At 38.1% G+C, this 13,100-nt stretch overlaps 1 protein-coding gene across 1 annotated transcript in view; it reads right to left on the bottom strand.

Moving 5' to 3' along the window:
* Positions 1-8,620: 8,620 nt before the first annotated feature.
* Positions 8,621-13,100, bottom strand: part of CCDC138 (coiled-coil domain containing 138) — a 77,782-nt gene continuing 73,302 nt past the window's right edge. The window contains exons 14-15 of the mRNA XM_036756318.1: positions 11,235-11,373; positions 8,621-9,023 (exon numbers count right to left, since the gene is read on the bottom strand). Of these exons, the coding sequence (XP_036612213.1) occupies positions 8,858-9,023; positions 11,235-11,373 (305 nt within the window). The 3' untranslated portion in view covers positions 8,621-8,857. The remainder of the gene's footprint in view (positions 9,024-11,234; positions 11,374-13,100) is intronic.

Genomic DNA, 13,100 nt, shown 5'->3' on the forward strand with positions numbered 1-13,100 from the left:
CTGATTCATTAGCAAGAACCTTCCTTCCCCCTGGACGTAATGTAGCACTTTTTGCAATTCTGGTGCAATATTAGGTTTGTAATTATCTTTATCTGTGTTTGTATCTTTTCTAGAATTTAGAATTTTTCTTTCAGACAGTGGTGAAAAGGGAAAGAGGAAGGAAAGGAAGGGAATGGTACAAAGAGCACTGGAGATGGCAATTGGAAAATCTGGTTTGGTCCTAGCCTTTGCTACCTACTACTAACTTGACCTTATGTAATATCAATTTAGACTTGAAGATCTTTCCCACCCATTAATAGGCCATGTGACCTGCTTTTGTCCCAGGAAGCCCGAGCCACAGCTTCCTGGCAGGAAAAGGAAGTTATGTCGCAGGAAATGCTGAGAGAGAAAGAGGGAGAGATGTTATGGCTGCAAATGGCCGCCCTCATGATTGTTAGAACTGAACAGGTTGACTTAGCTGTACTGTGAGATCCCCCAGCAGGGGATCAGAGATGTTTTGGGATGGCGAGGCTACATGTTGTGATATTGTGTTTTGGGTTCCTTGCTGTTATGATGAAGTGGGCTGACTGGCTGTGGGAGCTGAACATTTGGTTATGGGATATGGTTCTCTGGTGTCTGAATAAATGGTTTACTTCTTCCACCTTCTATATGGACAGCCTCTCATACTTTGTGATACAGAACTACATAGGCATATTCACGATTATCACTGACGTTGTGTTTATTGCCTTACTGATACACCCTGGGCAAGGCACTTAATAAGCTTCATTGTGCTCATTTATGAAATACAGATATTAAAACATGCGGTGGATAGAGCACCGGGCCTGAAGTCAAGAAATCCTTAGTTCAGATGTAGTCTCTGATACTCAGCCAATGCTGTGTGATTCTGGCCAAGTCACTTAACCACTGATTGCCTCAGTTTTCTGACCTGTAAAATGGGGGTGATAGTAGCATGTACCTCATGGAGTTGTTGTGAGAATCAAATGAGAAAATAATTGTAGGGGGCTTGGCACAGTGCCTGGCACATAGTAAGAACTCTATAAATGTCAGCTACTTTATTAATAAGTCAAATCATGCTAGCAAAGCACTCTATCACTGCAAAACACTAAGTAAATGTAAGCGGCTAGTTTGCCAGTTTTTATACTTTGGAAATGTTGTTAAGGCCTCTTGGTTTTACATCATAGTCTTTTCTGAAAACCCTCCCTCCAGATTTAACTCTCCTTTATAACACATAAAAACAATTCAGCAAAACAGCTGACTGAATTAACACTATTTGGGGTACATAGAGGTAAAGGAAGAGGTAGTTATTTCTATTTTACTTATTACCTTTTTGTAGCAAACGCTTGCTAAAGAGATTTGGGGGGGAGGGGAGAGGTGGGTAAATCAGTATCCACACAAAGAAAGGAAAAATAGCCCGAACATGAAATTTACATATCCAAATGAGATTTACTAAAGAATAGTTTTAAACAGCAGATTAAAGCCTCAGGAAGGCTAGAAATGATGGATGCTTCAAGTCTGAGTCTTAATGTGGACTTGTACAAGCAGATATGTAGGTCAGCTCATGGGTTGCAAGAACAAACTTGGTTTCCTATCTTTCCCTTTTTACACAGATGATACCATATTTGTATCAGTGATATATTACCATTTTTCCTCAATTTCCACAGATTCTAAGGACAGTCATTGGTGGAGAGATGTTATCTCTCACTTACACTCCCAGAGTTATGCTGTGGGATCATTGAGCATTGTAATTGCTAGAAGGAGTAAAGAGGGAAAAAGGTGGAAAGAGAGTCTAACTGCAATTTATTGGGTCTGTTCTCAGAGACAAGGGCCTGACCTCATGGCCCTGGCTAGACCAGCAAAGAGATATCTCTACATTTAACCAAAGTCTAAGGCTTACTCTCCTACAAAGGTAACTGTGAACTCATAAGAAACAAAGAACAAAGGTGCCCCGAGATTTGTCCATAGTCTGGGACTCCACAATTCTCCAGAGTCTAAGTATGTTATGAATTGTGATGAACAGATGAAAATTCACTCAGTGCTTCTGTTTATGACTCCATATATTGAGGTGTCTCACATCTGAGACAGAAGAGCAGACAGTTCTACAACACTAATACAATGACCACATCTTACTACGTATAAGTTCCCCTCCCTTTTTAATCTTCGTCTCCATATATATCTACACACACATATATGTGTGTGTGTATACACACATACACACAAGTATATCAATAGGGTATATACGGTTCTTTTCACCATTACCTTTAAACGTATATCTACCCATCCTTACAAATCTTCCCTAGATCCAACTGTCCCGAACTATGGGTATGTATGTATATGTATATGTATGTGTATGTGTGTGTGTGTATAAATTGTCCTACTAGTCCCCATTTCCATTTTTTTTTGTTGTAGCCTTGCTTGTTATTACTGCTTTTGGGGGTTCAGCTCAAATATAACAGATTTTACTTCAGCCCCTTATTTTAACTCTTGATCCCTTAATGTAGAAGCTGCTAGATCTTGTGTTATCCTGATTGTGTTTGCACAATACTCAAATTGTTTCTTTCTGGCTGCTTGCAGTATTTTCTCCTTGACCTGGGAACTCTGGAACTTTGTTTCAAGTGTTTTTTGTAAACAATATATTGTTGGATTCTGCTTTCTGATCCATATTCATATACGTATATATTTATATTTAGAGAGTTTATGTGGTTCCTTCCCTGTTGCTTTTAAACATACCCATTAGTTACCCAACTTTAAAAATCTTCACTAGTCCTGACTGTCCCCTCAAACTATTAGCTTCTTTTCTCAGCCAAACTACTAAAACAAACGAACAAAACAACTGTCTACACTTATTACGTCTATTTACCAACTTTTTGTTATCTGGTTTCTCACGTCCTTCACTGACACTGTTTTCTCCAATGATGCAACTGACAAATATGGTGGTTTCTCTTCATTCGTCATCCTTCATGACTGCTCCGTTGTGTCTGACACTACCGACCACCCTCTTCTCCTGCATCTTCTCTCCCTTCTGGGTTTTAGTGACACTATTCTCTCCTTGTTTCCCACCTGTTTGTTCCCTACAATGGGAAATGGGGCGGGGGGGGGGGATGGGGCAGGAAACAGTTACAAGAAGTTTGGCCATAAATGTGAGGAGGTAGGAAAACATTACTAAAGTAATACAGTTAGGCTAAGGCTTTTCTTTTTTTTTTCCTCTTAACAATTATTTTATTATTTAATATTTTAGTTTTCGACATTAATTTTCACAAGATTGAGTTACAAATTTTCTCCCCATTTCTGCCCACCCCACCCCACTCCAAGATGGCATATATTCTGATTGCTTCATTCTCCAGTCAGCCCTCCCTTCTGTCACCCCACTCCCTCCTATCCCCTTTCTTTCTTCTAGGGCAGATTTCTACACCCCATTCCCTATATATCTTACTCCTCAGTTGCATGCAAAAACATCTTTTTTGGGGGCATCTGCTTTTAAAACTTTGAGCTCCAAATTCTCTCACTTCTTCCCTTCCCACCCACCCTCCCTAAGAAGGCAAGCAATTCAACATAGGTCACACATGTATCATTACGTAAAACACTGCCACAATACTCATGTCATGAAGGAATAACTATATTTCCCTCCATCCTATCCTGTCCCCCTTTACTCGATTTTCTCCCTTGACCCTGTCCCTTTCCAAAAGTCTTTGCTTTTGATTAACTCTTCCTCCTATCTGCCCTCCCTTCTACTGTCCCCCCTTTTTTATCCTCTTCCCCCTACTTTCCTGTGGGGTAAGATAGCCAATTGAGTGTGTATGTTATTCTATCCTCAGGTCAAATCTGATGAGAGCAAAATTCACTCATTCCCCCTCATTTCCCCTCCAACAGAACTGCTTTTTCTTGCCACTTTTATGTGAGATAATTTACCCCATTCTCTCTCTCCCTTTCTCCCTCTCTCAATATATTCCTCTCTCATCGCTTAATTTTGTTATTTTTTTAGATATTGCCCCTTCATATTCAACTCACCCTGTGCCCTCTGTCTAAATATGTATGTGTGTGTGTGTGTGTGTGTGTGTGTGTATGTATATATGTATATTCCTTTCAACTACTCTAATACTGAGTAAGGTCTCATGAATTACACACATCATCTTTCCATGTAAGAATGGAAACAAAACAGTTCAACATTGGTAAGTCCCTTATTTCTCTTGTTTACCTTTTCATGCTTCTCTTGATTCTTGTGTTTGAAAGTCACATTTTCTATTCAGCTCTGGTCTTTTCACTGAGAAAGCTTACAAGTCCTCTATTTTATTGAAAATCCATATTTTGCCTTGTAGCATTATGCTCAGTTTGGCTGGGTAGGTGATTCTTGGTTTTAATCCTAGGTCCTTTGACCTCCAGAATATCATATTCCAAGCCCTTTGATCCCTTAATGTAGAAGCTGCTAGATCTTGTGTTATCCTGATTGTGTTTGCACAATACTCAAATTGTTTCTTTCTGGCTGCTTGCAGTATTTTCTCCTTGACCTGGGAAATCTGGAATTTGGCGACAATATTCCTAGGAGTTTTCTTTTTGGGATTTTTTTTCGAGTGGTGATCAGTGGATTCTTTCAATTCTATTTTATCCTCTGGCTCTAGAATATCAGGGCAGTTCTCCTTGATAATTTCTTGAAAGATGATATCTAGGCTCTTTTTTTGATCACAGCTTTCAGGTAGTCCAATAATTTTTAAATTCTCTCCTGGATTTATTTTCTAGATTAGTGGTTTTTCCAATGAGATATTTCACAGTCTTCCATTTTTTCATTCCTTTGGTTCTGTTTTACAGAATCTTGATTTCTACTAAAGTCACTAGCTTCCACTTGCTCCAATCTAATTTTTAAGGCGGTTATTTTCTTTAGTGGTCTTTTGGACCTCCTTTTCCATTTGGCTAATTCTGCCTTTCAAGGCATTCTTCTCCTCATTGGCTTTTTGAAGCTCTTTTGCCATTTGGGTTAGTCTATTTTTAAGGTGTTATTTTCTTCAGTATTTTTTGGGTCTCCTTTAGCAAGTTATTGACTTGTTTTTCATGGTTTTCTTGCATCACTCATTTCTCTTCCCAATTTTTCCTCTACTTTTCTTACTTTCTTTTCCAACTCCTTTTTGAGCTCTTCCATTGCCTGAGACCAATTCATATTTTTCTTGGAGGCTTTTGATGCTGGCTCTTTGAATTTGTTGACATCTTCTGGTTGTATATTTTTATCTTCTTTGTCACCAAAAAAAGATTTTAGAGTCTGAGTCTGTGTCCTTTTTCGCTGCCTGACCATGTTCCCAGCCAACTACTTGACCTATGAGGTTTTTGTCAGGGTATGACTGCTTGTAGAGAGTGCTTTGTCCCAAGCTTTAGGGGCTGTGCTTCTCTTTTCAGAGCTACTTCTACACAGCAAGCTCTGCCACAGCAGAGATCCTCCTCCCCCAAGAACCACCAATCAGGATTGCAACCCAGATCCACGCAGGGCAGAGCAAGCCCAGCACTCCTGCTCTGGTCTGCCACTTGATTCCTCCCACTCTGTGAGCCAGGGACTCTGGAAGCAGCTGATACTGGAGCTCCACCGCCACACCACCTCTGCCACCCCTAGGGCTGGTGGCATGACCACTCTCTAACCCCATCTGGCAGATTACCCACTAACCTGCTCCATGGTCTTTGCTGTTTGTGGATTGAGAAGTCTGGTAACTGCCACAGCTCAATGATTCATGGCCCTAAGGCCTGCTCTGGTTGACTCCTGGTCTGGTCACGGCCCATGCTGGGCTGTGCTCCGCTCCCAGCACCGTGTGATAGACCCTTCCCAGCGACCATCCAGGCTGTCCTGGGCTGGAGACCTGCCTCCCTCTGCTATTTCGTGGTTTCTGCAGTTCTAGAATTTGTTCAGAGCCACTTTTTACAGGTGTTTGGAGGGATTTGAGAGAGAGCTTAAGCAAGTCCCTACTTTCCAGCCACCATCTTGGCTCCACTCCCACCTCCCACGTTTTTCCTAAACCTGCAATCATTACAAAAACTTAAGGCTCGTGTCTTTGAAAAATGAAACAGATTTTAAAAATCTTGTGTGACACTAGCTCAGATGCTAGAAAACATTTGGTTTAATATAATGTTTAGCAGCTCCTACTGTATCGCTGGGATAATAAATGATTAATAAAACTACAATTCCAAAAGGAAACAAGTCTTTCCAACTAACTCAAATTTTTCAAAGAGAAAACAGTCATTGTAGTCCCCAATTCCAATTTTTAAAATTCATTTTCTCTTTGGAACACCTACATTTGACAACACTGATTTCAAAAAGTATGCAGCCAACTTATACTGTAACTAAAAATAAATCTGAAATAAAACACTAGATAATTACATGAAGACAAGGTATTACTAAAGAGTGTGTCATTATTATTTTTTGCCATTTGCTGTTGCAGACTAGGATAGAAACTAAAACACAAAATGTGCATATCAAACATTTATAAAGAGTAGAGCCACTATTATTGTCAGAGTACAAATGTGGATGACCAGAGAAGCCAAAGGAGAATGATTACATAAGCATCTACTATGCAAATGGGTTCAAGTTTGTTTCAACAATTGGGTTAGCAGCTGCTGTGGGGCTGAAAAACGAACACAAGCCCAACAACAGGAATGCTGCAAGCCCCGGTTATTTTGATCTGCTTTACTAAGGAAAGCAATGTTAAGGGGTTAACAATCTTACTTTAATCCAACATACAAATATCATTCACTCACTTCAGGGGGAAAAGCCAGCACCCTGAGCTTCAGCGCAAATACCAACAAATTACAAACATCAACAGACAGACCTTGTCTGATTCAAATCTCAATGCATAGTTACTAGAGTTTAACAAAGTCCCAATAGCCGAGTTTACAAGCTGGAGGGCTCTTAACTATAGCTGCCCAGAGTCTCCACATCAGCACACAGCCAAGAGTGAGAGGCCCTAAGCTAATAGCTCTGTTCTCTCTTTTTATGCACTCTTTAGTCATCATCAAACATCATCTGAGCGACCAGAACTTAGGCACCTACTATTGGCTCTGGTCTTAGCAACTCCCCTTAGGACCCTGAGGGCCTCAAGCCCACATAGGCTTAGCACCTGATAGGGGTTTGGGCCAAGGGCTTAACACCTAATAAGACTCAATCAAAGACACCCAACTTAATTGATATTACAAAGTTTCAGAGAATCAGTGAATCATCATTAACATTTTAGCTATGCCTATCACAAATGATGAGACCAGCACTTAAGAATCTGCAATTCCATGTGTTAAATTCATAACAGATTTTGGCTAGTCTTTACTCTTTAATACTTTATTCCTGCTAAGACTATATCCAATGGTCTAGCACATGGCAGACACTTAATAAATGCTTGTTGAAACTTTGAAAGACTTAAGAACTCCCAATGAAATGACCAACAGCAATTCCAGCAGACCTATGATTAAAGCTGTTTTCCACCTCTTAACAGATGCAATGGTGTCTGGATGCAAAATGAGGTGTGTCTTTTAGGTATGGCAAATGCAGAAATTTGTTTTGCTTGACTATGCATATTTGTTATATGGCATTAAAATGTATAGCTGGTATAAGGGTTTCTTCTTAATGGAGAGAGGGAAAAATAGATTTTTGTTAATAGAAAAAAATCATTTCAATTTTTTGAAAAGTTTACTGATTAAATTGGATCTGCTTTCCTGAAAGTATATATTTCATTTGAAAAGATGACATAGGGTTGAAAGGCAGATAACAAGAGTGAAAGGCAATGTGAAGTGGAAAACAAGAATTGGCTAGTAAAGTTTACTCATCTCTACAACTGAGATATTAAGACCTGCCTTATATATCTCACAGAGGAGATGTGGGAATGAAAAAAGAAATTGTGTTATATGAAGTACTATGTAAGTGCGAGGTATCAGTATAAGGTATTAAGAATTAATTATTTAAGAAACCTTTAATATTCATTAAATCAATACTGAGTAAGTAATTGCTTCTAAAGACCTCCTCCAGTGCCTCTTCTTGTTATGCCAGTAGAGCCCAAGTCCTGGCAGGGTCTACTAAAGATAGATGCTTTGATTACAATCCCAATAACATGCTGTTTTCCAAGTTTGGAGAGAAGAGAGTTGGTTTTAGGGTGATAAATTTTTCGAGAAAGGGAATGACATGGTAAAATCTGAGTGATCTTAAAGATCATCTACCAAGAAAGCAGTTGAAATCTACATTGGTAGAGAGAATGGTCATTCCGATGAAACCAGAGATCTCCAAAACTTTGAAGAGGCCTGAGTAATAAATATGTGCTTAATAACGTGCAGAGAGCTTCTTAGAGGACTGATAATATTGCAGAATCTCTATGACTAGTCAAAGACAAATACCTAGTCAGAAAAACCACAAACAGGGATTCCTAGATATTAATAAAGTTTTCTCAAAGTGTAATGCTCAGAAGAGCTCATGACACGTGAATATAACTAGGATACACAGGAGATAAGTGGTTTCTGCTTCAAAAAACTCATTTCAGAAAATAGAAAGACAACAAGCTCTAACCCTCTTTGCAAATTAACATCAACTTTATTCAGAATTAACAATCACATAATTTTAAAATAATTTGCCTGAAAGACTTGTACAAAAAGTAACCTTTACAAGTGCCATGAACTCTGAAAATTTGGTCTATTATGTTAGTTGTAGTTTCAAAAAGAGAATTCCAATAGTTCCACAATATCTACTTTTTAAAAATATTTAAAATGTTGTATATTTGTCCTTCATGATAAACAATGCTATGCTACAACATGTCTTATAATTTTACTTAGCAAAATTTTAGTTACTTTGCTCAATTTTTCAATTTTTACAAATAAGTAACATGCACAAAAAATTAAAAAATAAGAAACTTGTCTAACTACTTGTAGTAGTGACAAGGGAGTTGCATTTAGTTAAACCCAAATTGAAGAGAGTTGAATTAAGGTTGATACAAAGAAAGATATGCTCTGGATTTGCTGTCCTCTGGATTTCTTGAAGCATCAGGTGAAGTGTAAAGAGTTCAAACAACTTCTTATTACTCCTGTAAGAAATATTTTTGCATTGAATTAGTCACATGTATAATGTCCATAATGATATAAGAAAAAATAGTTATCTAATAACACTAAAAGTAGAAAAATGACAGAACTCCCTGAGGGTTTAATGGACTGCAATCATAGTAAGAATCAATAGTTCCATTCAGAAGTACAAAGGACTAACGCAATCTTAGCCAACATATAGGAAAAAAAATACCTAGAATTATGAAGCCAACAAAAGTCAGCTGAACTCTGAACCCTGATCATGAATCTATATATAGAACTAGGTTCTGATCTGGACACCACATTTTCGGAAGGAACCTGACAAACTGTGGAGTTTGGGGCAGGGGGAGAAGAGAATGTCCAGAGGACAGCAACTATGGTGAAGTACTTTAATACTACATCACCGGTTGAATGAAATGGGCATATTTCATTTAAAGAGGAGAAAATATGGAGGAATACGACAGTTGTCTTGTTCTGTTTGATCTCAGAGGACAGCCTATCATCAACGGGTAGAAGCTGCTGAGGCGAGACTGAGAACTGACAAAAGGAAAAAATTCTTAATATCTGGGAGGCGTAATAAGCTGCTTTGGGAGGTAGTAGGTTCCCCCTTTACTAACGGTCTTTAAGCCAACACTATATGTACCACTCATTAAGGATGGTATTAGAAGGAATTCCCATACAGGTACAGGTTGGGCTCTCATGTCCTTTCTAATTCAGACTCTGTTATGCTGAGGTACTATAAAATTAGAGCCAGGGAACTGACTACCATGTTTTATCTAACTTCTTACATCTAACTTAAATTCAAAGACATCTAGAGGCTTTCAAGCATTCATCACCTCTCCCCCACTCCCTTCTCCTACTAACCTCCCAGGCAATTTCATTTGCAATAAGAACTAGATTTTATATATTTTTGATTTTCTTGCCATGGTACATTTATTTTATGTGAGAAACAGCAAACAACCTTATGTACCCATCAATTTAGATATAAAAGGATTTAATTTGCATCTTTGCAGCTTTAGAAATTTACTAAAAGATTTGAGTATTATATTATTCCCAGCCCTTTATTCAAACTTTGTTCAAGTCATTTATCTGAGTTTGAAATTGGCATGAGCTCCAAAATATGGAATTTAATAGTAATGCACACAAAGCCAAGATTTTATAGAGGAGGAAACTGAGGTACAGAGAGGTTGAGTAACACACCAACGAATAGCTAGGAACAGCTAGTGAGACAAGTGAGATATGAAACTAGCTTCTGACTCCCCATCTAGCCCTCTTGCCAATGCAGCAGGATACCTCCTCTACACCACAGGTGTCAAACTATAGCCCTCTGGCCTCAAACAAACCAGATTAAAGGAAATTAGGAAATGTTTAACAAAATAAATAAAAATACAATAACCAACACAGATGAGGTTAATTTGTGGTTTTCTAAATCAACATGCAGACACCAGCAGGAATCAGTTTCTACTTGAGTTTGCTACCAGTGCTCTAATTTTACCCTCACCATTAATTAAGAAATTATAAACAACTTAACGTTTTAAAACCTGTTTCTTCAAATGAAAAAATGGAAATGGTATGATGACATAACTGCCAAAGTAGACTATTTATATTTTATGCACAGCATACTACAAATGAAAATATTAAAAAGGTAGGCAACACATACAAAAATCAGACTTCATACATATATTATTTATAACTTGTTCTCACTGAGCTAAAACATGAATAAATTAACTTTATGCTATGGAATACTAAATTCCTGTGAGTTTCAAATTTCTATTTCTTTGTGGCCCATCACTGAGCTGGCCCAAAGACATGCATCTTTTGGCCCCAATAACTCTCAAAAAGACACTGCAAAGTCACAGGTTTGTGATCTGCTTTGGGATGTACCACTGCAAGAGAAATAATTTGAGTATGATTATCTTCAGCTGGAAAGAACTTTTGAGATGGAATCTAACATCCTCATTGCACAGATAAAGAATAGGACACGCAAAAGGGGAAAGTAACTTGCCCATTGTAATCAGGCAATAAGAAAAATTATGGTTTCAAGCGCAGATTCTTTGACTCCAAATTTAGAACTACTTCCATCACATTTTACAGTATCTACTGAAGCATTTTCTTGTGAGAAAACTAGTGAACAGGCCCAAGTCTGCCTAAGTTTATCCAACAAGGATGCTAAGAGGTATAAATAGAAAAACACCATAGATGAACAAAATCTTTACTTGATTTTGGAGAGTTTCTGTAGAATGATACTTAGTTTTTCCAGTATCTGCAGATCAAGTTTAGGATGTCGGAGCAGCACAGAACAGGTACGAAAAAATAATACATTGCTACAGGCTTCTAGGAAAGGCTGCAAGAATCCTATAAAAAAAAACAAAATGAACTGTGTTAATAGAGTAGAATAAGAAAAAATAGAAACTGCATATTCAAAATTCCACAAGAACACAGGATTATGGGGCTTAGAGAAAGAAGAGCCCAATGCAATCAATCTAGTCCAGTTTTTTTTTTATTTCTTTTATAAATGAGGAAACTAAAGCCCAGAGAAGTTAAGTGACCTAACCAAGTCAATCAAATAATAAGTAGCAAAGCTGAGATTTGAACTGATATTTGATGACTCTAAATCCAATGTGCTTGCCCACTAACTCATACTGACTCTAAAACAATATCATTACATTTTAAATGAAAGTACCACTTGCCTTTCAATGAGTGATACAAAATCAAGGTTTTCTGAGAGGGAAAACGACAAAAGCTTCTACTTCAATCAACCTACGCCAATAAATTGAATTTCCCCTGTGAATGCTATGAAATTTCCTTAAGAATAAACTAAAAGGATTAGAGAAAACTTAGTAAGAACTTCATACACCTCACAATTTTTCCAAGTACTACTTACACAATAACTTATCACTGGTTGAAATCTCTTCTCTTTTTAAAAATCCAAAGTTCTTTTTGTTAATAAACTAAACAACAAAAGCTCTAAAATTGTTTCCATTAGAAAAAAATATAAATTAAAACAAGCAGTATTTTAAGAGTAATACTGCTATTTTCATAATAACTAAAGACTTTGGACTTATTTCTTCGAAATTAAGTTTCTATACTTCAATTTCTGATAAAATAAAAATGATACTTTGTTTACTACCTGTTGCACAAGAAAGTCTCAAAATCATTCATTTCAAGACAGTATACACAGGGTGCTATTTCAAACTGGACACCTTCCTCAACTAAAAGCATCAGTTCCAGTCAAGCTGAAGAAAACCAAATGACTCAAGAAAATATATTAAAAAGATTGTGGTGATAGAGATGATGAAGAGGAAAAAAAAATTAAGTCATATTTCCCTGGCCTGTTTAAAAAATGCAATCTTCTGAATAAATGTTTTGAGTCAACTTTTTACCTAACTCAAATATCTTCAATTAGATGTTAGTAAGTTAACTATTACCTAGGCCAAGGGTAATCCTCACCTCCATCAAATGTAGGTTTTATCCCAGTGTGCAAATGAGGATGACTATGCTTTCCATATGCTGACCATGCCTCTCCAGGTGGTATCTACATTAATGAACGTCAATCAAGATGGGCTGTTAGCCACCTCTACTCCTGGATACTCTCTTTCTCTGGATTTTCCTGACACCACCTTTTGGGGGGGGGGGGAGTTAGGGGATTTGCCCAAGGTCACACAGCTAATAAGTGTCAAGTGTCTGAGGCTGGATCTGAACTCAGGTCCTCCTGACTCCAGGGCTGGTGCTCTACTCACTGCGCCACCCTAGCTGCCCCAGACACTGCTGTCTTGGTTCCATACCTACCTGACTAGCTCTTTTCAGTCTCCTTTGCTGCCTCATCATCTATATTATACTCCCTAACTGTGGATGTTCCCCAAGATTCAGTCTTGGGCACCTTTCTCTTCTTCCCTGACATCAGCAAACATAGGCTTAATTATTATTTCTATCTAGATGACTACACACACACACATGCGCGCGCGCGCACACCCTGTTGTTCATTTGGGTTCCAACTCTTCATGACCTGGGGACCATAGTGTCCATGGGGTCTTCTTGGCACGGATTCTGGAGTGTTTGCCATTTCCTCCTCCAGTGAATTA

Source organism: Trichosurus vulpecula, chromosome 4 (assembly GCF_011100635.1).
Source record: "Trichosurus vulpecula isolate mTriVul1 chromosome 4, mTriVul1.pri, whole genome shotgun sequence".
Taxonomy (NCBI): domain Eukaryota; kingdom Metazoa; phylum Chordata; class Mammalia; order Diprotodontia; family Phalangeridae; genus Trichosurus; species Trichosurus vulpecula.